The sequence below is a fragment of the Coregonus lavaretus genome (assembly GCF_964263955.1).
Source record: "Coregonus lavaretus genome assembly, chromosome: 31".
NCBI lineage: Eukaryota > Metazoa > Chordata > Actinopteri > Salmoniformes > Salmonidae > Coregonus > Coregonus lavaretus.
This window is the reverse complement of record NC_140018.1, coordinates 6,498,929-6,526,505: the sequence shown is the minus strand read 5'-3', so window position 1 is coordinate 6,526,505 and position 27,577 is coordinate 6,498,929. Positions and strand designations below refer to the sequence as shown.

Sequence of the window (27,577 nt, the reverse complement as noted above, 5' to 3'; positions counted from 1 at the left end):
TAGTGCTACTTTGAAGGCAACCAGTGATATAATTCATTTCAAATGCAATGGAAGCTTATTTTCTGAAATTTAAAGGGCAGAATCTGGGATTTGCGAGGGAATGCTGAATTGATTGGAGACCATCGGAATTGCCCGCCCTGTGTCATTCATTGCCTCTTGTGCAGGCACGGAAATTTCACGCGCTGTTCTAGCAATCCAACAGCTGAACAGCGTTGTCTCGGCGGCACATGCAAACTGTCCGCTCCACCACTTCCCATCTCCGCTCCACCACTTCCCATCTCCGCTCCGGCCACAAGAAATGAGGACGGCGTCCCGAGCCTATTCTGTGTGAAGCTGCGAAAACGGGCAATTCCTTCGGTCTCTCCCGTCTGCAGTGAGGCAAGAACGAAAAGTCGCCGTTTGGCCGAGCTGCAGCCATGGACCAGGACGAGAACAAGAGCGTCTCTAAAAAGACCATAATCGCAAAGATTTTCAAAGTTCGCAAGAGGAGAGAGATGCTTTTCGTGCAAGTGTGTTTTCTCTGCAGTGTCCTCTTCATGGCGTGGAGCATGTCAGCACTTCTGACAAAGACAGGTGAGTGTGAGCGGTGGAAACTGCTGATAAACGCGGGGCAGGGAGGACGAAACAGCTGAGAATTCTGCAGTGTAATCGTGCACTCTATAACCAGCAAGCCATTAACTACATAGTCTACAGATAATTGTCTTTCGCCACGGTCATGAACATACATTTTCAAGGACATGCAAGCGGAGCATTCAGTCCAAATCATTTATGGTGCCCCCCCCCCCCCCCCCCCAGCATTTCTGGATATTTATCTGCATTAAACCGATGGAGAGATAAGATGGAACCACCGATAGCGTGCAGGGTTATTACTCTTAATTATTCAGGGAAAAAAGCGTAACGAATGTTTTATACCAGTGTCGAGAGAAACTGCATTTAGTCTCAATGTCGACGCAGTGGCTGTAGCCTGGCCTGTTTGCCTCTGCATGCTGTTATTACAGAACTCTCATGTACCTGTTAATTGTGAGGAAACCTTCTCGGCAATATGGATCACACTGATATCATATTTCTCTTCCTCGTTTTCGAGTATGAGTCGGTCTGTCCATATGCCGCAGTGTGCGCAGCGGCAACGACACGTTTCTAAGAGAAGCGGGCACGGTGGCTAACACACATTGACAAGCATGTAGCAGCCTACATCACCGCGGATGAATCATGGAACCCCACAAATATTTTAAAGTTGCTTATGTGTTTGTTGGTCGACATTTGGTTTGAGCGTTGACATCCTACGGCAAAACGTGCCTGTGCCAGGCGCATCATCAGTCACCCAGCGGTTGAGAGAAAGGGAGCGAGTGAGCGTAGGCTTGTGGTAATGCTGGCATCATTGCGTCTCGCCCGGGGCTTTGCACACTGGAACACCTTAATCACTCTCCAGCATCATGCTCCCTGGTTGCGCAAGGAGTTGGAGAGATACGATTACGCAGAGGCCGTAGAAGATTAGACACTCATTTGGGACATTACCTAAACATGAGGAGGAGTGCTCTCTCTCTGGCTAATAAATAATTCACAGCTGCTCAGAGGTGTGCTCTGTGTAAACTTGTACGTTTCAGATGGCTTACCATGCATGATGTGTGTGTGAGAGAGAGACATGCCCAAGAACCAAAGGACCCCCATGCACTTGTTGTAAGACTCACCTCAGGCGTGTGTGAACATTTACATGCTCACATAATCAGATTTTCCCACACATTAGGATGATGTAATCACACATTAGGATGATGTTGGTATACCCCAGCCGTCAAGGTGAAAAATCTGTATATGTGCCCTTGAGCAAGGCACTTAACCCTAATTTGCTCCAGGGGCACCGTACTACTAAGACTGACCCTGTAAAACAACAGATTTCACTGCATCTATCCAGTGTATGTGACAATAAAACATTTGTTATTTATTTTTATCACACAGACAAGTAGCCCTGTAAGTTGGCTTTTGAACAGAACATCATATGTATGACTGACAAGTCCCACTGATAAGCACTCTGTCACTCAGACTGCCTTAATCTCGTTCTGACACAAATGGAGATTTCACCAGAGATCAATTACAAATGACCAATGGCTGTCAAAACCAGCCTACTTTGTTTAGACAGCCATGTTTAGGATGGACGCAATAAGCTTGGAGAGCACACACCAGGTAACGCTCCAATTTCAACATTAATATATTCACCTGACATGTTTGGATTCAGAGTAATAGTAGTGTACATAGGGGATTTGCTGCCGGAGACTAGCATAGGCCGTCCTCTCTGCCTGCGGTGATCACGCAGGTAAGGGATGAGCAAAATCTGATTTGTTCTCAAAATGCTTTTAACCCTGGCCCTCCACCTCTCCTACCCAGTAGTAGAACATGTCCATCTGATGTCAATCACTCCGACCCTTGAACTCAGAAACTAATAAATCACCACACTATGTTGTGTAGGCCTATATCAGCGTGCACGGATATATTGGAGTTTTTATTAATTACATTACAAACAACAAGAGGCTTAAAAGATTATTCTGGAATGATATCATGCAGACAAGCTCATCTCCAAAAGGCTCTCTGGGGACCAAAGTAAAGGCTTTGGTCAGTAATGGCTTGCCTTTATTTTGCGTTTAATCAAGGTTGCTGACGTGTGTGCCGTGATTGTCGGCCATAAGAGGGGTATTTGATAAGAGGGCGTGCTGTGTGAACGCCAACCATGATGGGACATGTAACATGTTTGACCGTCACCTTTTGTGAGGTGAGGCAGGTGTTTGATCAGAGAGAAATATAACCCCTCACCTCCCCTGTACTCATCCCTCACCTCCCCTGTACTCATCCCTCACCTCCCCTGTACTCATCCCCCCCCCCCTCATCTGACTGCTCTCATTCCTGAACCACCATAAGACTAGTAACCAGGCATTCATCATTGCATACTATGCCTCTGTCCCTTCTCTGACTCTGATGGGAGTACTCCAGGGTTGGTTATGTCTGTGACAAATGTAGTGCCAAGCTGAATGGGCCAGATTAATGGGAATTGAGTGATGGACTACTTAAGGGTTATGCCCCTCTGTTCTATCAAGGATGGCATCTCCATCGTCTCTCACCCTCCATTTTGAGGGTGTATGTCTCCATGATGGAGATGGAGAAGGTAGAGTACGGTTGACAGTGGTTACAGAGCTAGGGCCAGGCCCCGGTCTGACAGGTGTGTGTGTGTTGTAGGGTGATGTTGATTGGGGGAGAGGTGGCTGGGACATCAGGGCAGGGAGGCGGAGAGGAGCTGTGTTCGTGCGGGAGCCGCTCGTGGCACAGGAAGGTGGCAGAGATTTATAGGCATCCTTGGTCCGTCTCCCTCGCCAGCTGATTGGACCGAGTTGCAGGATGATTTCGCCCTCTGTTTCTCTCCCTCTCCGTCTCTCCCTCTCTCTCTTGCAGCATATTGCAGTCAAAGGTAGCTAGATGCTCCTCTGTTTGGCTAATGTCTTTGCGTTCTGCCTCAAGGCAGCACATTAGTTTGGGTTTTTAAGACTCTTTCTCTGTAACCTAGCTTGTTTTGCCTTGCAATTGCCATGGTTTCATCCTGAGGCTTTTATCTCCTATTGAATTCAGACGTTGTAACGCATCTTAATTGTCTTACCTCAAAGCTCAAGTCTGGTTGGTCTGTTCTGTTCTTTTCAATGACTTGACCAAAAATCTATATCCAAAGGGAAAGGTTAGTTAGTCATTCGGTTAAGACTGTAATCATTTTCTGTTGGTGGTTGAAATCAGTGAGCCTATAATCTAACTGCGGTCCAACACTGAGAGCCTGCAAATCTGGGTTATTTGCTCATTAAAATTTCATTAAAAAGCTCCTGAAAACCTTTGAGAAATGACTGAACAAAAGCCACAAACGTCAGAAGTTGGCTGTGTATGGGTGATTTGCATCCAGTAATCAGGAATTAAACATTCTCATTTTGTATTCATCCCACTAAAAACCCTTGAAACATTCAAACCTGAATGGAAGGGGGAAATGTAATTAAATCCACTCCATCGTACAATACGATTTATTATCCATTGTGGTAGAAATGCATATCTATCAGTTAAGCATCGTAATGATTAACATTAAGATGGTTGACATGATTTGTGAATGCATCAGTGATTTTTGAGCAGCTTTTTCAGATACATTGGTTATGTCTGGTTCAGTGTTTACTCAGCCTCTTTGTAACGTGTGTTTTTTGATGAGCAAGGATGCCTCTTTTTCTTTCTTACAGGGCATGGAATGATCCTGGAGAACGGACACGAGAAGCACGAACATTGGGGAAGGAGGCTCATGGGACATGAACCCGACAACGACAATGAGACTGAGTCGAAGAACTGCACAGAGCCAGGTATGCTCCATCACTGGAGAAAACGACTGTCGTCATTGTTCTTAATGGGTTGGTCTTCTATTGGGTGACATTGGCCTTAGTTTTGTATTTATTATTTGAAAACTGATCAGTGTTTATATTTTCACACTAATCAATCAATCAAATGTATTTTATATCAGCAGTACTTTACAGATACCCAGCCTAAACCCCAAAAGAGGAACTGATCAGTGTTCTATTTAAACACTGATCAGGGTTTATTGGTCAATGCAGAGGTTTTCCTCTGGTCAATTGACCTGTAGTCTGCGTTGTTTAGTGTTGCTCCAAATCCATTTAAATCAGTTGCATTGCAATGCACATTAAAATACCTATTAGAAGTTCAGGTGTTGATTATGTTAGAGCACTCTTGGTCCTCCTAGGTGTAGAAACCCAATCTAGAATTAGGTCAGAGGGCGTGTGGTATATGGCCAATATACCACAGCTAAGGGCTGTTCTTGTGCACGACGCAACGTGGAGTGCCTGGATACAGCCCTTAGCCGTGGTATATTGGCCATATACCACAAACCCCTGAGGTGCCTTATTGCTATTATAAACTGGTTACCAATGTAATTAGAGCAGTAAAAATTAAAGTTTTGTCATTGCTGTGGTATATGGTCTGATATACCACGGCTGTCATCCAATCAGCATTTAGGGCTTGAACCACCCAGTTTATAATTTTGTGTAGTACACAGAAGAAACCACTGACATTGGTGAAAGGGTTTTCCACATTTGGCTTGATAAATTGTGATGAATGCTCGGGTGTGCATGAATTCTCATTGATTTAACAGTACACCGGTAACGACAGCTGTGTATATAATTTAAATGGATACCATTTATGTATGAGTAGACTCAAGCTTCCGTTCCACCGTGAATTATTGGTGTGATTCCGATCATTAGAACTTCTAAACATGTTATATGACTATAGGAAGTTGTCCCTTAAACACTCGGAGGGTGACACAATGTAACCGACACTTTGGAAGGTAATGGCTGGCTATATATAGCTCCTTTGTGACACCATGTTTGACTCAATGGAGATTGACTGTTTCTCATTACTGTCCACATAGAGCACAATCTTTTGAGGGCCTCACTGGAAGTGTTGAGGGTTGAAGCATCCTGTTATTATAAGAGGAAGTGTTGAGGGTTGAAGCATCCTGTTATTATAAGAGGAAGTGTTGAGGGTTGAAGCATCCTGTTATTATAAGAGGACGTTTTGTCGGTGTTGAAGTATTCAAGCAATGCCTCCATGAAAAGAATGAGTTAACACTACAAATGTATTTTGTAGAGTTAATTTTTGTTGTTGTATTACTCTCAAAGTATATTGGATTTATATTGTCAAGCGCGTTAATTTTTTTTTTTTGTGTTCACTTTATTTAAACGCAGTAGGTTCCTTTTGAGACGAGTGCCAGTTGACAAGATTAATGGCTGGAAATCGTACTACTTCTAATCCCGAAGGGGATTACCTTTATTCCCTTAATACGCCTTCTTGCCCACTGCAGACAGACTGCACCATTCATTCCCCCCCCCCTCTTTTGTTCTACCTTCTCCTGGCCGACCATATCTCTTTATAATATAAAAACATGCTCATTTGAGAGTCTGGTTGTGTTTCCAGAAATCGTCTCAGTGTGACCGAGACGCCCACATAGCATCCTGGCATCTCCCCCTCAGCCCACTGTGACAGAGCAGGGAGAGTTGGACTGGGGACGGCACCAGGGTAGACTGGATGGATGGATGAGAATGATTATTATCCAAGGCCTTTTTCTTTTTTTAATGCTGAGTGTGTACCACATCTGAAGCAGTGTGTAATTAGGCCAGTGTTTGGGAAGCATAGATGATCTTCCTCCTGCTTTGGTCTTCTCTCTCTTCATCATCATCACCTCAGTAGGAGAAAGTCCTTTCCTGGGTTCACCAGAGGTGCTAATGTTGATCAGAGGCGGAGGATGCTTGATGATGACCATTATCGTAAATTAGGTTTATTGGCCGTTTAGCAATATTACACTCTTAGAAATAAAGAAGTTATAAAAATGTATTATTATAAAAAAAAAAGCAAAGATTTATGTTGCTGGTACACTAGACTATGAAGTACAGGCAAATTAAAACAATGTATGATGTTTGACTTCATTCACAGGATCATTATATGTACTGGAATGCTTCTGTATTCTTTTTTTTTTTTTTTTTTTTTTTTTTTTTTTTACCCTTCACTTGAGTCATCATTACCCTCTCATCTAATTAAAACGTGTGTTTAGAGATCTCAATTCCCCTTTGACTGTCCCAATGATGAATGGGAACTGTAGTTCTGCTGTAACTGGAGCTATGGCTAATTTGACAACATATAATAATTCTGAGTGAAATCAGTTCTGTTTTATTGCAAAACTCAAATGTTTTATTAGCCCCTATAAGGGGAAGTGAACCAAATTGGCGAGTGAACGACTTGCTTTTGACTTCTACTTTGATACAGGCACTTACTCCAATGGTTTTCTTTCAAACCGTTAAATTTCTTTCAGGCCCCTAATGCTAATTTAAAGCCGCGGACGGGACACTGCATTGGGAAGGGAAAGGGCGATACCTAGTCAGTCAACTGACTGTTTGGATTACAGTGGTTTTAGATACTGCATCACACTAATCTGCAAGAGGGAGGGAGAGAGGTGGAGGGATGTGTGTGTGTGTGTGTGTGTATATGTTGCGTGATTTGGCAGGGGTGATGTGGGAGGGAGAGGGGAAGGTGAGTCACACTGCCCGCAAAACTGAAATGTCATGGCTCTGGCAGCCTTGAAACTGCAGTGTTTGTGTGTGTGTATATATGCGTGTCTGTGAGGGAGAGAGGGCTGGAGAAAATGCGGTACATTAGCGGCTGTAGTGTTGGGATAATTGATTTAAGGGGTGAGTGTGAGTGCCTGGATTGTGCAGATGTGGAGCGAGCGGGTGGCGGTTAGAAACGGTAGCCTGCCGGTGGCTGCAGCCCTCCCTGCTCTCCAGCCCTCCATCCCTGCTCTCCAGCCAGCCCTCCCTGCTCTCCAGCCCTCCATCCCTGCTCTCCAGCCAGCCCTCCCTGCTCTCCAGCCAGCCCTCCCTGCTCTCCAGCCAGCCCTCCCTGCTCTCCAGCCAGCCCTCCCTGCTCTCCAGCCAGCCCTCCCTGCTCTCCAGCCAGCCCTCCTTGCCCTCCATCCCTGCTCTCCAGCCCTCCATCCCTGCTCTCCAGCCAGCCCTCCCTGCTCTCCAGCCAGCCCTCCCTGCTTTCCAGCCCTCCCTCCCTGCTTTCCAGCCAGCCAGCCCTCCATCCCTGCTCTCCAGCCAGCCAGCCCTCCATCCCTGCTCTCCCTCCAGCCATCTATCCCTGCTCTCCAGCCAGCCCTCTATCCCTGCTCTCCAGCCAGCCCTCCATCCCTGCTCTCCAGCCAGCCAGCCCTCCAGCCCTGCTCTCCAGCCAGCCAGCCCTCCAGCCCTGCTCTCCAGCCAGCCAGCCCTCCATCCCTGCTCTCCAGCCAGCCAGCCCTCCATCCCTGCTCTCCAGCCAGCCAGCCCTCCATCCCTGCTCTCCAGCCAGCCAGCCCTCCATCCCTGCTCTCCAGCCAGCCAGCCCTCCATCCCTGCTCTCCAGCCAGCCAGCCCTCCATCCCTGCTCTCCAGCCAGCCAGCCCTGCTCTCCAGCCAGCCCTCCCTGCTCTCCAGCCAGCCCTCCCTGCTCTCCAGCCAGCCCTCCCTGCTTGCCGTCCTTCGGTGACGAGGCAAGCAGGTTAGTCAACTCTGGGGAATCACCAGAAGGAGGCATTTTAAAAGGGGAATTACACAAGCAGGGGATTCTGCTGCTGCTACTGCTACCACATAATGGAACATGACCTTGCTTCCGCTTTCTCTTCAGCATGCCAACAGGAAGAACTATACAGGGCCCTGTTCATTTGGCACCAAATGGATGAAAGCGGACTGAAACGGGTCTAACAGGAAATGGCCATTTCTGTTTTCCATTGCAAAACGTTTTAAAACGTTGCAGGCCCTAAATGAACAGAACCCAGTGGAATGGGTGAGCGACTGTACTAGGCTGCATGCGGCACCTTCTCTCACTCAGATCTATATGGTCCAACGCCACCTTCTCTCACTCAGATCTATATGGTCCAACGCCACCTTCTCTCACTCATATCTATATGGTCCAACGCCCACATCAGACCTATACTAGGCTGCATGCAGCACCTTCTCTCACTCAGATCTATATGGTCCAACACCCACATCAGACTTGTATTTATTCATGTACTTGAATTCAAGTCCCCTTCTCTCTCACCATTGAGAGGTTCGACTCAACACTTTGTATATTATTCATGAGTTTATGGTTTTTACTTCAATTAGCTGTTTCGAGTAATTCAGTCATGCATTAAATTGGCCACTAAGTGCATTCTGAATAGGCCCCACCGCTATAAGCTTTTGTTGCATGGCCATGGCGTGGTCCTTTAGGGGGAGTTGTGTTTTACCTATTGCCCGTTACACAGCTGAATGCTTACATTCCACAGCGGTACCCCCTTTAGGTTATTGAAGCAGCAATCTTCTGGTCCAACAAGTCTGCTTCCCCTCCCGCCACTACAACTAGCCTGCCCTGGCACTCTATTGCCCTGTACACGACGCTCACACGTCTGAAGTGACTCGTGCGTCGTCAATCTACTTGAGCAGAAGCGGTGTGTGTGTGCGCCTGTTGTGTAGTGGGTTTACCCAGCCATGTGGTGGGGAGGTTGAGGGAAGGTTGGAATGTGATGGGGAGGCACAGCTTGGACTGATACGTCAACTGCCACCTGCCAACCGTGGGAGTTGCAGTGTTGACATGGTTTCTAGGTGCCACGGCAACATGCTCAGATGTGCAGCCTGACCTTGACCAGCTCCCCAGAGAGTGGACTGAATGATGTGGGCCTCCATTGATGATGTCACATAATTATTGTTTACCTATGATGTCATTCGTCATGCCTGCCAATGATGTCTATCTGGTCACGCAAATGAGTCATTATCTACAAATAATGAGTCGCGATCGGTTACTTGCAACTTTCATCATTTATTTTTCCAGTTGAATATTATGTTTTGCAGTGTGTATTTCAGAAAATAATCAACACCCTCTTGACCAATCAGAATGTAATATTCTGCAATGCTGTGGTATGAATTTCAATAATGGCATTTCTTGTGGGGGACCTTATTGATTTGGTTTGGTCATTGGCAGAATGGTATCAGAACTGGCTAGTGTGATGAGTGGTCTGTCTGTGTGTCTGTCTGTCCTGACATGGGTCTGGGACAACAGACAGACGGACCCCTATACTGAGCCTTGTTATGTAAGGCCTCAGCATACATCTATCAATCAGATTACAGACTAATTGCATTAAATTACAGCATAGTTAGTGTGTTCTGTTTGATTATGGCTGATAAGTGAATGGACATTTGAAAGGTGCAACTAGGGCTGTTGTGGTGACCGTATTACCGCCACACCGGCGGTCAAGAGTCATGAAAGCAGTCAAATTCCACATGACCGTTTAGTCACGGTAATTAGGCTTCTCCAAGCTCTGATGCTGCTGATGGTCATTAGTAGCCTACCAAACTTGCTAACTGCCTGGTACTCAGCACTCTATTGTCCCTCTAATCACTCTGACATCAATGCAAATATAATCGAAAATCTAATCAAACACTTCATGAGAGCCCATGAGCTCATGTTGCACAACATTTCTATAGGCTATGCAATTGCATGAGAAAACAGAGTGATGGCCTCTATTAAAAAGAGGAGGATCCCATCAGCTTTCTATAGGCTAGGCCTACTATATTTATTTCTCAACTTTCCTAATATTAAGCACATTGCTTATCTTTACAACAGGAGTATAGCCTACCTGGCTGGCATGAAAATGAATCACGGGAAAAGCGTCCTCCATTTGCTATTTAAGTGCATAGATTACATGTATTTTTTCCCCTGCCCCTGTTTCGATACAGGTGCATGATAATGGTCAATTCTAAATCAAAACAAATTTCACATATATTATTTAGTATATGTGAAGACAATTAAATCAAGAATAGTCTGATGGGTGACAATATTAGCCTATCACTTGTGAATGATATATTATCACTTTGTGACTTTTTCTAAGCTTAGTCGCACACCTCATGTAGCCTAGCCCATAGGCCTATATGTTTTGATAAGGTTTGTATCACAACTAAAGTGGCCAAATAACTTATTTAAAATTAAGCACATTAATCTGCTTTACAAAGAGTGTAGAGCCTAACTGGCATACATAAGCAGCGTGTGAGTTTCAAGTTTGGGGAAGATATTTTCACCATAAAAATGCACCTTTTATAATAAAAGCATTACATGCATGATCGCATTTGCGGTCACTTTTGATAATGGTGTTTTCCCACTAATGGCATATTCGTGCTTATAGCCTACTCATTGCTGTACTTATAATTTGAAGAAATAGCCTAATAGTTGATCAACATTTTAAGCTAAACGTTCTGATCTGTTGCGTCAGCCACATTGCGTAAAAAAAGTTTTTTTGATGCTAGTGATTGTATTAATTTGAGATCTATCGCATCCCACAACTGTCCCAGACTATGTTTGGAATATTTATTTCTCGCACAGAATAGAATAGGTCAACTTTTGTACTATGGGGGATAGTAGATTGACATAGGCTAGTGCTTTGGCTGTTCGTTAGGCCTACTCATCTTGTTGGCTGTGGACAGTTTTTCCAATATCTTCAATATGCACCTCGGAATTGGATAAGGACGCGCGCAGTTGCGTCCCCAATGTGTCAGTTTTCACATGTAGCCTGTGAGAAAGACCCAATCACGTGATGGAGAGCCATGTGAGTAAGAGGTGCTCAGGGAGAAGGGCACAACGCAGCACTACGGGCCAAGGGCACAATGGCCACTGGCCGCAAAAGGCACACAGGGGATGCCGCCGGGAAATTCGAGGCATTATCAAGTGCTTGTCAAATTGTGAATGAGAGACTGATGAAGTGTGTGCAGCCTGCGCAAGAAACAAAGCAGAGCTCATGCCTTTCATTATCCTTTTTTCAAGTCATCATTAGTCGCATCATGCAGCCTTAGAATGTATTAAAAATCCAAACATATAGCCCAATGTTTGTAGAACAACTAAAGTTACATTAATAACTCTAAATTAAACATATAGGAGGACCTATTTTCTTTGTTAACCGCTCAACACAGAATAGCCGCATGTGCGCACTCCCTCAAATCCTTTGGAGAAAATATGATTTTTATTTAATTCAGCGTTGTTCAATTGTATTCTTCATACTATAAAACAATATAAAATAATGCCACGGAATTCTAAGCAAATCTTGTCTGCTAAATGAACTAGTGTAGCCCACAGCCATATGGCATAGCCAGGACCTAACACAACTCAGCATATGCTATTCTGTGCTTCTGAAATAGACAACATTTTCATCATCATGTTTCTTTAGACCTGTCTAAAATAAATAATGGATTTATTGTGAAGGTGTAGGCTATATTACATGGATTTATTAGACTTTTTTTAATGTAGATGTTCCAATGGTCTGCATCAGTGGCTTGTTGGCTATGTGTGGAAGCCAGGAGATGCTAAATGTGTTTGTTAATGAACAGTCAATTACCGTGAGAACGACAGTTATTTGCTTGACAATCACCGGCTGACTAAATTTCATGACCGCCACAGCCCTAGGTGCACCCGGATAAAACATGAAATACATGCATTAAATTTGGCAGAGATGGCAGACCATATCCAACTACTATATACACACACACAGCCTATTCAGTCATGTTGATGTACTAATACATATGGAGATCTGTATGTCAAGTCCAAGCTTAACACATGTAGTTATTTTGTGTGTGTGAGAAAGAGCGACGTGGTGAGGAGAGCATTATCACTACTTATGACCACAGGCCTAATGTCCAGACAGTTGTGGCCTATAGGATCTAGTATGCGGCGGAAGATGATTGGATAAGAATTTTCGTTGACCAACCAGTGCTTTAGTGGTTAGCACTAGCAGGGTAAAGAATTGTGCTGGTAAACCCTCCAACAGAGCTCTGGGGACTTGGCTTACTCCTGGGGCTGTGTGTGTGTGTGGAGAGGAGACGGATGATAAGTGTTGCCAGCATTTTCTTGCATAAGCAGCTGCCACTCATCAGGTGGCCAAACAGAGAATCCAGTGATTTATTAATAGATGTGGATGATTTGGTTGTTTTCAAGCAAATTCAACAACAATGTGACAAAGGAGGAGTGACTTTTGTTTAATTTTTTAAGTTATTCTGCTGTTGTCCTTTTCACAAGGTCCTTTTGAGCATAGTATGTATTTAGTTGGTACAAAATGTAGCTTGTTAATGCCACACGTGTTGACGCTGACTGCAGTTGTGGAAAAAAATATCAATAGAATGCACATTTTGTAGACTTACTTTTAATACTAATTGGTCGTTTTTTTAAAAAGGTAATCATCTGAGGAAATAAAAACATTTTAAACGTTTATTTTGCTGAGTCAGATGGTTCTTTCACTGCTATTATTGTTGGTACTGAAACTAATATGATACAAGTTAACATGTTATTTAAGGGCGCCACACTATTTTAACCTTGCATGTGTGCAATATGTCACTCAGACGTTCTCGTAGCCAACTACTTTGTAGTTGTTATGACAAAACGACGCAAAGGTCTTCTAGCTTAAATGGATTCACATTGGTATGACCTGGGCCCTATACACACTGAAGTTGTACAACTGATGTGCAACACATTTTTGGCACAAGAGTTCATGATTCATAACACAAAGGAGAGTTTTTCTAAACAGTAATAAATAAACAGACTTTGTGGAAACTCTCCGTTGTATCACAAAGATATCAGTTGGATCACAACCATTGTGTCAAATGCATCATACATCAGTTGTACAACTTGAGTGTGTGTATAGGGGGCCAAGGTGTCTCACTGCATGTGATTTTGAAGTTACATTATGGCAATACACGAATGTATGGTGTGCCACTTGAGATTCATATCAAACTAAATTATACATAGCCGACTCCAAGGGATCCCAAAAGGTTTCCACACACTGACACATTGTTTCACACTGACAAACTTCAACAACATGCAGAACGCAGCAGCAGGTTGCCAGTGCAAATACTGTCACCTCTGGATCCACTTGTCAAGTGTGCCACCCTTTTTAAAGGGTAAATCTGCATATCGAACAATAAAGCAGGTACCCCACCACTGATTTGGTAAACAGCTGAGGGATGGGGCTGGATAAATGTAACCATTCTCAAACTGTTGGACAGTGCTATGGATGCAAGGACTGACTATCCATGACATCAACATGATAGTTTTAACCATGCTTATAGGCTATGCAGTGTTTGTTTACAATTACATTGTAAACAAAAGTAATGTCACGAGGCATCTAAGTTGTATTATTCAACAAAGGGTATATATAATTAATTTAAACGTCTACAAATGGATGTAGAAATCACAGATTGCCCCTTTAAACATCAACACTGGCAGAAAACGTACCAAATACCGATGCATGATGACGTTCTTCCAATTAATAGCGAGACATTTGGCAGAAAGCGAGCATATAAATCATCTTGGCCCATGTGAGGGTATTAATCTAGCTAGTCTAGATGATGCTATTCTTGGGCCAGGTTTGAGACGCGTCATTTAATCAAGCAGCACGCTCCCTCCAAGGGCTGCACCCTCCCTGTCTGCTGTAGCAGTAGCCTAGCGAACTCCTCGCATATCCCCGTGTGGCAAACGGCTGTTGAAGCATGTTCGTGTCCGGACTGACCTCCGCAGGGAAGGACATGGGCAAACCCTGCGCAGACCGTGTCTGGTTCACTGTTTACAACGCAGTGAGCGAGACGCGACCCCCTCCGTCCGCCCAACTGTGCGCTAGCTCCCGGTGGCGTCCTCTAAGTACCTTTGCTATCGTACCTATTTATACCACGAGCACAGCCAGACCTGATTGTATCGTGGCACCAAAGGATTGTTCCATTAACTACAAAGAGGGAGAGATGGTGATGGCGGGTAGAGCTATTAAATTATTGATTGACTCACAGAACACCCCAGTCGATATTGGAAGACGTGTCGGACAAGGACAGGCAAATGTGGACTATAGGGTACAGAGAGCGGGTTAAAGCGCACTATCGGGGGAAAAGGATGTTGTTTACTTGGTTGGCAGGTCTATTTGATTCCTCTAAGCTTTGTAGTCGTCATTGCCAAATGAGTCAAGTTAATGATACCTATGGTATTTCCCGAATTGGGCTATTAGTGTTATTGTTATGTTACTCAAGTACAAACCCTCCTCGTGCGCAGCTGTCATATTCTAATTTATTGCACCTGTGATCTCCGGAGCAGTAGCCTACACGAAGCTTTCGCCACATTGCCTGCCTTCATAAATAAAATGGGCAAAATCTAATCAATGGTGTAATCTTTTTCCGCACTGAATTCCACATATTGCCTTTGTTGCCTATATCTGTTGTGACATGCAGCATCCGACCTTGGGAGGACTCTCACAGAGATGTACAGTGGGGGAAAAAAGTATTTAGTCAGCCACCAATTGTGCAAGTTCTCCCACTTAAAAAGATGAGAGAGGCCTGTAATTTTCATCATAGGTACACGTCAACTATGACAGACAAATTGAGAAAAGAAAATCCAGAAAATCACATTGTAGGATTTTTAATGAATTTATTTGCAAATTATGGTGGAAAATAAGTATTTGGTCACCTACAAACAAGCAAGATTTCTGGCTCTAACATACCTGTAACTTCTTCTTTAAGAGGCTCCTCTGTCCTCCACCCGTTACCTGTATTAATGGCACCTGTTTGAACTTGTTATCAGTATAAAAGACACCTGTCCACAACCTCAAACAGTCACTCTCCAAACTCCACTATGGCCAAGACCAAAGAGCTGTCAAAGGGCACCAGAAACAAAATTGTAGACCTGCACCAGGCTGGGAAGACTGAATCTGCAATAGGTAAGCAGCTTGGTTTGAAGAAATCAACTGTGGGAGTGATTTATTAGGAAATGGAAGACATACAAGACCACTGATAATCTCCCTCGATCTGGGGCTCCACGCAAGATCTCACCCCGTGGGGTCAAAATGATCACAAGAACGGTGAGCAAAAATCCCAGAACCACACGGGGGGACCTAGTGAATGACCTGCAGAGAGCTGGGACCAAAGTAACAAAGCCTACCATCAGTAACACACTACGCCGCCAGGGACTCAAATCCTGCAGTGCCAGACGTGTCCCCCTGCTTAAGCCAGTACATGTCCAGGCCCGTCTGAAGTTTGCTAGAGTGCATTTGGATGATCCAGAAGAGGATTGGGAGAATGTCATATGGTCAGATGAAACCAAAATATAACTTTTTGGTAAAAACTCAACTCGTCGTGTTTGGAGGACAAAGAATGCTGAGTTGCATCCAAAGAACACCATACCTACTGTGAAGCTTGGGGGTGGAAACATCATGCTTTGGGGCTGTTTTTCTGCAAAGGGACCAGGACGACTGATCCGTGTAAAGGAAAGAATGAATGGGGCCATGTATCGTGAGATTTTGAGTGAAAACCTCCTTCCATCAGCAAGGGCATTGAAGATTAAACGTGGCTGGGTCTTTCAGCATGACAATGATCCCAAACACACCGCCCAGGCAACGAAGGAGTGGCTTCGTAAGAAGCATTTCAAGGTCCTGGAGTGGCCTAGCCAGTCTCCAGATCTCAACCCCATAGAAAATCTTTGGAGGGAGTTGAAAGTCCGTGTTGCCCAGCGACAGCCCCAAAACATCACTGCTCTAGAGGAGATCTGCATGGAGGAATGGGCCAAAATACCAGCAACATTGTGTGAAAACCTTGTGAAGACTTACAGAAAACGTTTGACCTGTGTCATTGCCAACAAAGGGTATATAACAAAGTATTGAGAAACTTTTGTTATTGACCAAATACTTATTTTCCACCATAATTTGCAAATAAATTCATTAAAAATCCTACAATGTGATTTCCTGGATTTTTTTTCCTCATTTTGTCTGTCATAGTTGACGTGTACCTATGATGAAAATTACAGGCCTCTCTCATCTTTTTAAGTGGGAGGAAATTGCACAATTGGTGGCTGACTAAATACTTTTTTCCCCCACTGTATGTGTGTGGACTTTGTCACGTGGCAAAGGTCCGATATTGCACTAATATAAACAATTCATGCTGCTAGCACCATGGACAGCGACCACCAGAATCCCCCGAGCTGACATTTTAAACTCCCTTTTTTCTTTCCTCTTCCATCTCTTTACCTGCATGCCTACTGGGGGAAGGGATGTCATAGGCTACTGTAATATTATATGATATCCCTTGGAAGAGTTGGGCCAAAGCAGTGTTGCCAAGGAGGTTTTACAACTTGGGTTAGTGAATCAGTCATGAGCACCATCTGATGTAGATAGAAGGTGGATTGCATTAAGTGTGTAGCTCAGCTGGTAGAGCACGGCGCTTGTAACGCTAAGGTAGTGGGTTCGATCCCCGGGACCACCCATACACAAAAAACGAATAATGTATGCACGCATGACTGTAAGTCGCTTTGGATAAAAGCGTCTGCTAAATGGCATATTATTATTATAAGTGTGGGACAGGTGCACTGGTATAGGGTCTCAAGTGATCACTTTCATTTCATGAGTCCATATGCCACAGAAGATCAAATGTAGGTTATTGGTGCATACTGTCTATGAAACTGTGCTTAGTACTTCTACTGGCTATGTGAACGGTAATGCATGATTGTTTCGGTTTGTGTTAAAAGCTTTCCACAGACTATTGTATCAAGCCACATGCAAATGCACGAGAGCTGATCTACATGTAGATTATGGTGGATTTGGACAATCTAGGATTCTATAACTTCATGGTCTGGTATCCTGATTGCCTGGGACATTATTCTACAGTGGGGAAAAAATGTATTTAGTCAGCCACCAATTGTGCAAGTTCTCCCACTTAAAAAGATGAGAGAGGCCTGTAATTTTCATCATAGGTACACGTCAACTATGACAGACAAATTGAGATTTTTTTCTCCAGAAAATCACATTGTAGGATTTTTAATAAATGTATTAGCAAATTATGGTGGAAAATAAGTATTTGGTCAATAACAAAAGTTTCTCAATACTTTGTTATATACCCTTTATTGGCAATGACTCAGGTCAAACGTTTTCTGTAAGTCTTCACAAGGTTTTCACACACTGTTGCTGGTATTTTGGCCCATTCCTCCATGCAGATCTCCTCTAGAGCAGTGATGTTTTGGGGCTGTCGCTGGGCAACACAGACTTTCAACTCCCTCCAAAGATTTCCTATGGGGTTGAGATCTGGAGACTGGCTAGGCCACTCCAGGACCTTGAAATGCTTCTTACGAAGCCACTCCTTCGTTGCCCGGGCGGTGTGTTTGGGATCATTGTCATGCTGAAAGACCCAGCCACGTTTCATCTTCAATGCCCTTGCTGATGGAAGGAGGTTTTCACTCAAAATCTCACGATACATGGCCCCATTCATTCTTTCCTTTACACGGATCAGTCGTCCTGGTCCCTTTGCAGAAAAACAGCCCCAAAGCATGATGTCTCCACCCCCATGCTTCACAGTAGGTATGGTGTTCTTTGGATGCAACTCAGCATTCTTTGTCCTCCAAACATGACGAGTTGAGTTTTTACCAAAAAGTTCTATTTTGGTTTCATCTGACCATATGACATTCTCCCAATCCTCTTCTGGATCATCCAAATGCACTCTAGCAAACTTCAGACGGGCCTGGACATGTACTGGCTTAAGCAAGGGGACACGTCTGGCACTGCAGGATTTGAGTCCCTGGCGGCGTAGTGTGTTACTGATGGTAGGCTTTGTTACTTTGGTCCCAGCTCTCTGCAGGTCATTCACTAGGTCCCCCCGTGTGGTTCTGGGATTTTTGCTCACCGTTCTTGTGATCATTTTGACCCCACGGGGTGAGATCTTGCGTGGAGCCCCAGATCGAGGGAGATTATCAGTGGTCTTGTATGTCTTCCATTTCCTAATAATTGCTCCCACAGTTGATTTCTTCAAACCAAGCTGCTTACCTATTGCAGATTCAGTCTTCCCAGCCTGGTGCAGGTCTACAATTTTGTTTCTGGTGCCCTTTGACAGCTCTTTGGTCTTGGCCATAGTGGAGTTTGGAGTGTGACTGTTTGAGGTTGTGGACAGGTGTCTTTTATACTGATAACAAGTTCAAACAGGTGCCATTAATACAGGTAACGAGTGGAGGACAGAGGAGCCTCTTAAAGAAGAAGTTACAGGTCTGTGAGAGCCAGAAATCTTGCTTGTTTGTAGGTGACCAAATACTTATACTTATAAATTCATAAAAAATCCTACAATGTGATTTTCTGGATTTTTTTCTTCTCAATTTGTCTGTCATAGTTGATGTGTACCTATGATGAAAATTACAGGCCTCTCTCATATTTTTAAGGGGGAGAACTTGCACAATTGGTGGCTGACTAAATACTATATTCCCCCACTGTACATGATGGAAGTAATAGGAAGAGAAGGCACATGCAGGTGGGTGTACATCTGGCCTCTGGTGGACCCAAAATCATTCCTACTCCAGACACTAGCTGGCTCCCATGGAGGGCCAGTGTGTTTCTCACTGCTGCGGCCAGATGCTCAGCGGAGTGACCACGTTCTTGGGCAGTACAGGGGACAGTAGAGTCAGGGGTCAACCTGTGTTTTGGCCAGGTTTAAAGGGCTTCTGGCCAGGTTTAAAGGGGTGCTGAATTAGCCTTATGTGTCTGTGTTGCCACCTAGCTTCCTTGCACTCTATCAGGGCCATGTTCAGTAGGGCACACTGTAAAGAAGCTCTTTGAAATATTTGCAATGGAAAACAAGTGTTTCTTATTGGACAAGTTCAGGTATTACATCCCTGTTTAACTCTGTTTCGAAACAGTTTCTCCCTACTGAACACACAAACCATGCTCTTGCTCTTTGAGTATTACCGCATTGTCATTTCTTTTAGGGGATGAGGAGGATGGGTCCATTGGTGACATAATGCAAATAGAAATGAAGTCATTGGTTTCGCAGTTGACATGTATTATACACGCATTGTGTCTTACAAACCTCTTTGTCTCTCCCGTCACTGCAAAAAATAAGTAATGTGTTTCGGAGTTGACTCGAACATTTCAAAGTCTTACCAACTTCTTGGTCAGTGCCGCCACCACCTCACAAGGTGACCTCATCCTTGGTGTGGGGACATCAGTCACATTACTGACATGCGGTGATGTTTTCTCTCCTCAGCGATCAAGGAGTTCCCTGAAGACCTTTTCACCAACAACGAGCGCAAGAGTGGGGCCGTCCTGCTGCACATAGCGGCGGTAAGGCAGCTCTTTCAATGCTTCTATCACTAATTATGACGCTTTTATCACTGGTCCAGTCCAAAATCAACCTCTAGTCCCTAACCCTAGTTAGTAGACTTCTTGGTTGCCCCCGATAGGTATGAAAGGTGTAAGTAATACGGGAATGACTTGACCGTGGTCTTAGAATGATGGCTGGAGTTTTCACCACAAATATTTGAGGGGGCAATGATGGCTTAATTCAATATCTTCACATTTAATTCTGTTTATATCTTGTATTTTGTTATCCTGAAAATAGAAATGTGACCCCCTCGGTTTCAGTGGGCATGAAACGTCTGGTAGTATTATCACGAGATGTCTCGGGGTAGGGCACGAAGGTTAGGGTGTCCACTCACTCTGCTCATAGTGGGTGAAAACGCACTTTGGTGATGACATTTCACTTATGTTATAAAATACATTTTACCAAGACAAATATCAAGTTCTGAATCGTTCAGTGGGGTCTTTCTCTAACACATCATTAACATTTATATCAAAAAAGTCGGATTTCGTAACCTAATACATCCGATAATACGCAACAAGCTCTGTTGACAGAGCGGTGCGCTTTCTCGCAGAGACTTTTGAGGATTTTACGTGTGGTGGTCGCAAAAAGCCAAATGAACATGACACAAACTGAATTAAATGTAAAAGGTTTTGAAATTAAAAAGCTTGCGGTACACTCAGTGCTCTGTTGACATTTCACAGAGCTATGCTTGTTTTTGTGAGACATCTTTGAAAATGAACAGGAATTTCGTATTAATATGTAAAAGCGTATACTAAAATATGAAATACTACAAGTCATTTCTCAAAATCTATATCTATCTATATCTATTACCCATTGGTCAAAATATGTGTTTTTGATTGGACACCCTTTTAAGGATTGAATGGACTGGCTATGTCTCCTTTCTCTACCACACCAGCTTGATCTCACACTATTCTGACCCAAAGCAGGGGCTCCTGCCCGCTCCTATATATTCACTAACAGCGAACCCTGTCCTGCTGGGTTCTGTCCTGCTGGGTTCAGCCCTGCTGGGTTCAGCCCTGGTCTAGGGGTTTGCCCAGCTGTGTTCAGCACTGGTCTAGGGGTTTTCCCTTCCGGGTTCAGTACTGGTCTAGGGGTTTTCCATTCCGGGTTCAGCACTGGTCTAGGAACCATTTCTCAATTTGACAGGTCTTCATTGTAAATATGAATTTGTTCTTAACTGTATAAATAAAGATTTTAAAATACATCTCACATGTAATAGGTGTGAAACTAAGAGGAATCTTGATTCATTTAATGTAACGCTATGAGGGTGAGATGAGCGGATGAATGGTAAATTGGAGCCAATTATTTGCTGGTCCTACAGTGCCCCCTGTGGATGGGTTGGAGCACATCAACCTCTCTGCAGCCCCGTGATGACAGTCTTGATCTATAATTTATATATCTATCACGTCAGCTGTACTGAAATATAATTGGGGGGGTTTTCTCACTCACACAATGCTAAGGAACAATTGCCTGGTCACAGATCTCTTTGTGATGTCTTGCCAACTGCTATGGTTATTTGACAAGACAATGATCATAGGAGAAGGCTATACAGCGCAAACTGATATCTGGGACCAGGCTAGGGGGATATTATGCAGTACGCACTGCAGTTAATGTCTAAGCAATGACATACAATTTTCAAAATGATTGGATCAATCCCAAATCAGAGGATCAGATGGGTGTTATTCTACCTAGTAGTAGCTGTTACATCCTTCACATATGTTAGGTAGAATCTTCACCACATTTCTTACCTTATGTATGGGATCCTAGATGTTTCTAATCCTCTCAGATCTACATCATACCTAGCAGGTATGTGCTAGGGGTCGATTTGGGATTGGTCGATAGTGTTCTCTAGGGTCATCCTTCACCTCTCCTACATTCCTCCTTCAGTAAAAATCCTTGATCTGCCAAGTTTCCTATCAGTTCAGCCAATTAATGCTGAGTTAACGTTTCACACACACACACAGACACACACACACAGACACCCTGACTATTGTCTCCCGTCTCTCCACAGGCCCTCTATATGTTCCTGGCCCTGGCTATAATCTGTGACGACTACTTTGTGACATCGCTGGAGAAGATCTGTGAGGTGAGACAGTTTTCCCCCACCCTTGTTAGAACACAATCTGGTGAAACTGGCCAGAGATATTAGGTCCTTGTGACCCTAGCCTTATGTAGCTAGGGTGGCACTTTACTTCTCAAGTAATAATTTAGATAATCAATATTCTTTGTGAGAACTGAATGAAATATTCCTAATGAAGTACTTCGCTATTCTATGATTGGTTTGGGTGTGGAGATAAATGAAGTGCCACATTTAACTACAAAGCTTTTGGGAAGCTCACCCTGAATAAGCACTCTGGTCTCCTCTCTTTCTCTCCTCTCTTTCTCTCCTCTCTTTCTGTCCGTCAGAAACTAGATCTAAGTGAGGATGTTGCCGGAGCCACTTTTATGGCAGCTGGGAGTTCTGCTCCAGAGCTGTTTGCCTCCGTCATTGGTAAGATATGACACACCACCGCACGCACACACCGGCACACACAGGCTCACTCACACACTCACTTACATCGACACATAATCTCTGAAACCCAGAAGTAAAATCGTGTATAATTGCGTCAGATGCTGGATTATGTTCTGGGGAGAGATGTATGAGATAAGATATTAACCAGACTAGAGAAGTCTCCACCCCCCCCTAAACGGAAACTCTCAGACAAAGCATGGACCAAATGTCCCCTCTCCCTTCTGAAATTCAAAAGATGTGAACACCTGCAAAATTGTGCTTTGTCCAAATGTTCAGTGCCAAAAACAATCTACGCACCGGAAAATGTTCCTTGTTAATCATCGCATCCCACAGTCTGTTGACAGGCTCTACGTGCATCTGTTCACCAGAGTTTAACACACCAATATATCCAAATAAAAAAAAACACACACACACACACCACATCTCCCAGATGGCTGTTGTCAGGGCTGATTGTGGTTGGCTGCCTCCCTCTGTGCAGGTGTCTTCATCACCCACGGTGACGTGGGGGTGGGGACAATCGTTGGCTCAGCCGTCTTCAATATCCTGTGCATCATCGGTGTGTGCGGAATCTTCGCCGGACAGGTGTGTGGGTGTTTGTGTTTCTGTGTTTTGTGTTTCTGTGTGCGTATGCATGTGTGCATGCAGGTCTCGTATAGTGCAGCATTTGCGTTTGGATCACTTTAGGACTGAGAAGTAGGGGAACCATGTCCAGATGTCTGGTAGTTTAACAATTTCTCACAGCCATCGTTAGTCTTGGAAAGCATATTTCTGGGCCAGTATTCACAAAGAGCAGGAGTGCTGAACTAGGTCGAAGGAATTGTCCGCAGAGCTCTGAGACAGGGTTGTGTCGAGGCACAGATCTGGGGAAGGGTACCAAAAAAATTCTGTAGCATTGAAGGTCCCCAAGAACACAGTGGCCTCCATCATTCTTAAATGGAAGAAGTTTGGATTCACCAAGACTCTTCCTAGAGCTGGCCGCCCGGCCAAACTGAGCAATCGGGGGAGAAGGGTCCGATGGTCACTCTGACAGAGCTCCAGAGTTCCTCTGTGGAGATGGGAGAACCTTCCAGAAGGACAACCATCTCTGCAGCACTCCACCAATCAGGCCTTTATGGTAGAGTGGCCAGATGGAAGCCACTCCTCAGTAAAAGGCATGTGACCGCCTGCTTGGAGTTTGCCAAAAGGCACCTAAAGACTCTCAGACCATGAGGAACAATATTCTCTGGTCTGATGAAACCAAGATTGAACTCTTTGGCCTGAATGCCAATCGTCACATCTGGAGGAAACCTGGTACCATCCCTACGGTGAAGCATGGTGGTGGCAGCATCATGCTGTGACGATGTCTTTCAGTGGCAGGGACTGGGAGACTGCTCCGTTAATCTTTGCCTCGATCCTAACTAAAGTACAAAGTGATCCTTGATGAAAACCTGCTCCAGAGCGCTCAGGACCTCAGACTAGGGTGGTTCACCATCCAACAGGACAACGACCCTAAGCACACAGCCAAGACAAGGCAGCAGTGGCTTCGGGACAAGTCTCTGAACGTCCTTAAGTGGCCCAGCCAGAGCCCGGACTTGAACCCGATCGAACATCTCTGAAGAAACCTGAAAATAGCTGTGCAGCAACGCTCCCAATCCAATCTGACAGAGCTTGAGAGGATCTGCAGAGAAGAATGGGAGAAACTCCCCAAATACAGGTGTGCCAAGCTTGAAGTGTCATACCCAGGAAGACTCGAGGCTGTAATCGCTGCCAAAGGTGCTTCAACAACGTACTGAGGAAAGGGTCTGAATACTTATGTAAAGCTGATATTTTCGTTAATTTTATTCTATACATTTGTAAAACATTTCTAAAAACCTGTTTTTGCTTTGTCATTATGGGGTATTGTGTGTAAATTGATGAGGGGGAAAAAAACAATTTTAATCAATTTTATGATAAGGCTGTAATGTAACAAAATGTTGGAAAAGTCAAGGGGTCTGAATACTTTCCGAATGCACTGTACGTAGACAAGGGGACCTGATCCTAGATCAGCACTTCTAGTCTGAGACACTTCAGGTTGTATACAGGGACTGTTTCTCTTTCTAGGTCGTAATGTTGGGTTGGTGGTCTGTTTTCCGAGATTCATTCTACTACATCTTGTCTATCCTCGCGCTTATTGCGGTAAGTCTGACAATTCAAATGCATGTAACATGTACTGACTGCGACCATAAACACTGTATTTATTGAATAATCCCTAACTGGCATTGTTTTAATTTCTGCCTATGCTCTTGTTCCCCAGTTCATTTACGATGAGAAGGTGGTGTGGTAAGTGATCAGCCCTTTTGAAATATTACCTTGATATGATGGGATTTCATTGGTTGTGCACCTGAACTTTGCTCCTTATTGGGTGCTATGAAGTGATTTTATTGGGTTACTGTGATGTGATTTCATCGGTCTATATTGGGTGATTTGGAGATAACGGGATTTCATTGGTTGTGTCTGGCCCTGTGCTCCTCTGTCCGTCTCAGGTGGGAGAGCCTGGTGTTGGTGCTCATGTACTGTGGATACATCCTCATCATGAAGTAAGTGATGCACTACTAAGTCTGTGACACAACAAAACTCAGGGCGGCCAATGAAACTGAGGGGGGATATCTTGAAGAAATTATCCGGTACTTTTGTTTAATTTTTAGCCAGTAGTTCTGAAAGTAGAGCAAATGATCCAAAAGTGGTCCCCCCAAAAATGGTGTACTTCTTCACATATGTGCAGATACACTACATGGCCAGATACCTGCTCGTCGAACATCTTATTCCAAAATCATGGGCATTAATATGGAGTTGGTCCCCCCTTGGCTGCTATAACAGCCTCCACTCTTCTGGGAAGGCTTTCCACTAGATGTTGCAACATTGCTGCGGGGACTTGCTTCCATTCAGCCACGAGCATTAGTGAGGTCAGGCACTGATGTTGGGCGATTAGGCCTGGCTCGCAGTCGGTGTGCCAATTCATCCCAAAGGTGTTCGATGGGGTTGAGATCAGGGCTCTGTGCAGGCCAGTCAAGTTCTTCCACACCGATCACGACAAACCATTTCTGTATGGACTTCGCTTTGTGCACGGGGGTATTGTCATGCTGAAACAGGAAAGGGCCTTCCCCAAGCTGTTGCCACAAAGTTGGAAGCACAGAATAATCTAGAATGTAATTGTATGCTGTAGCATAAACATTTCCCTTCACTGGAACTAAGGGGCCTAGCCCGAACCATGAAAAACAGCCCCATTATTCCTCCTCCACCAAACTTTACAGTTGGCACTATGCATTCGGGCAGGTAGCGTTCTCCTGGCATCTGCCAAACCCAGATTCGTCTGTCAGACTGCCAGATGGTAAAGCGTGATTCATAATTCCAGAGAACATGTTTCCAGTGCTCCAGAGTCCAATGGCGGCGAGCTTTACACCACTCCAGCCGACACTTGGCATTGCGCATGGTGATCTTAAACTTGTGTGCGACTTCTCGGACATGGAAACCCATTTCATGAAGCTCCCGACGAACAGGTCTTGTGCTGACGTTGCTTCCAGAGGCAGTTTGGAACTCGGTAGTGGGTGTTGCAACCGAGGACATACGATTTTTACGCACTACACGCTTCAGCACTCAGCGGTCTCGTTCTGTGAGCTTATGTGGCCTACCACTTCACGGCTGAGCCGTTGTTGCTCCTAGACGTTTCCACTTCACAATAACAGCACTTACAGTTGACCGGGGCAGCTCTAGCAGGGCAGAAATTTTACAAACTGACTTGTTGGAAAGGTGGCATCCTATGATGGTGCCACGTTGAAAGTCACTGAGCTCTTCAGTACGAGCCATTCTACTGCCAGTGTTTGTCTATGGAGATGTCATGGCTGTGTGCTCAGTTTTATACACCTGTCAGCAATGGGTGTGACTGAAATAGCCAAATTCACTAACTTGAAGGCGTGTCCACATGCTTTTGCACCACGTCATTGCTTTCTCGCTCTGCTGTGTGTTAATCTTGCTAGCTGTCACTCAAATGGCGAGGGGGTGATGCTCATTGGCTAGAACTTGAATTGCTAGGGGGCTGGCCCATGTTGGGGAAAATGTAGGGAAAATGGCAAAGCACAGCTTCCAGTAAACACACAAGTGATTTGGTGGCTAATTGAGGTAAGACAGTAATTCTGGTGATATATTGTACATGTATGAACTACACCTTGAAACATCCAGCCCAAAGCGGGAGGTTTACATTTCTGTAATATCTCTTTAAGATATCTTATATATTTCTAAGAAATATACAAAGACTCAATGCAAAGAAATGAATTTGAGTCCCCCCTGATTTTCTGGGGGCCGGAAGGGTTTGGTCTGTCTGTTTTTGCCTTGGTTCATCCAGGTCACTTCTGCCGCCAGTAATCTGTCTCTCAGCCCCAGCCTGCTCACTCCCAGCCCAGCCATAAGTCTTTAATCCTCCCTCTGCCGTGGCTAAAGAGAACCAGGCTTAACTGGATATCACTTGTCTCCTGTCTAGTTAGGAGGAAAGGAGTTCTCAGACTGCCCTTCTATGACCCATTATGAATGCCACTCGGAAAATAGCCTACTCACTGACTATTTCAGACTATTCTGTCCATAGGGGTTGCTGTATATCCTATCAAAATAAGTGTGAATACACAGGATGTAAAATATAGAACATGGTTTCACGTTCCCCAGAAGTTGCAGGACCTGAGTTTGTCACAGTTATTGTACACATGAACAGTTGTAACAATTTTGCTGCAGTTTACTGTATACATAGGGCCAGGTTACCGGACCCAGATTAGACCTAGTCCTGGACTAAAACACCTTTTTAAAATGGAGAATTAAGTCAATGTATTAATCTGTGTCCAGGAAACTGGTCCCTAGAATTCACACACGACTGCATACAGTTCAGTTATTGGCTGTTGATGAACAAGGGAGCCAATGACCAGTGTCCCTCTCTCCCCTCTTCTCCCAGGTTTAACCAGAGCTTGCAAAAGTTGTTCACAGGGAAAGGGGGTAAAGACAAGAACCAGGCCAACGGTAACGCGGCGGCCAGCAGCGAGATGGAGGACGGTAAAACAGCCTGTTATGGGGATGACGACCCCTCATTACCTATACTCAGCACAGCAGCAGGTAAGGCTGATCAGACAGGCTATAGTACACGCCAAGGCTTCTCCAAGACATTCTCTACTGGTCTTCTTTCAAATTCCCAAAATGGACTCGGGCTAAGATGAACTATTGGTTGTTTTTTGATCAAATGCGTTTGAGGGAATGGCTGTTTTGGTTCAATCGCAAAGAGCTTGGCTGAGTTGGGTTGGGTTGGGTTGTGGAAGTGAAGGTGGGTTGGAATATGGAC

At 44.5% G+C, this 27,577-nt stretch overlaps 1 protein-coding gene across 1 annotated transcript in view; it reads left to right on the top strand.

Moving 5' to 3' along the window:
- Window positions 1–416: 416 nt before the first annotated feature.
- LOC311106512 (sodium/potassium/calcium exchanger 4-like) overlaps window positions 417–27,577 on the top strand; it is a gene marked incomplete at both ends in the record, with an annotated part of 38,972 nt that continues 11,811 nt past the window's right edge. Inside the window, 10 exons of the mRNA XM_084148864.1 lie at window positions 417–573; window positions 4,251–4,367; window positions 19,617–19,693; window positions 21,745–21,819; window positions 22,140–22,224; window positions 22,724–22,827; window positions 24,325–24,399; window positions 24,518–24,543; window positions 24,747–24,800; window positions 27,197–27,354. Of these exons, the coding sequence (XP_084004990.1) occupies window positions 417–573; window positions 4,251–4,367; window positions 19,617–19,693; window positions 21,745–21,819; window positions 22,140–22,224; window positions 22,724–22,827; window positions 24,325–24,399; window positions 24,518–24,543; window positions 24,747–24,800; window positions 27,197–27,354 (928 nt within the window). The remainder of the gene's footprint in view (window positions 574–4,250; window positions 4,368–19,616; window positions 19,694–21,744; window positions 21,820–22,139; window positions 22,225–22,723; window positions 22,828–24,324; window positions 24,400–24,517; window positions 24,544–24,746; window positions 24,801–27,196; window positions 27,355–27,577) is intronic.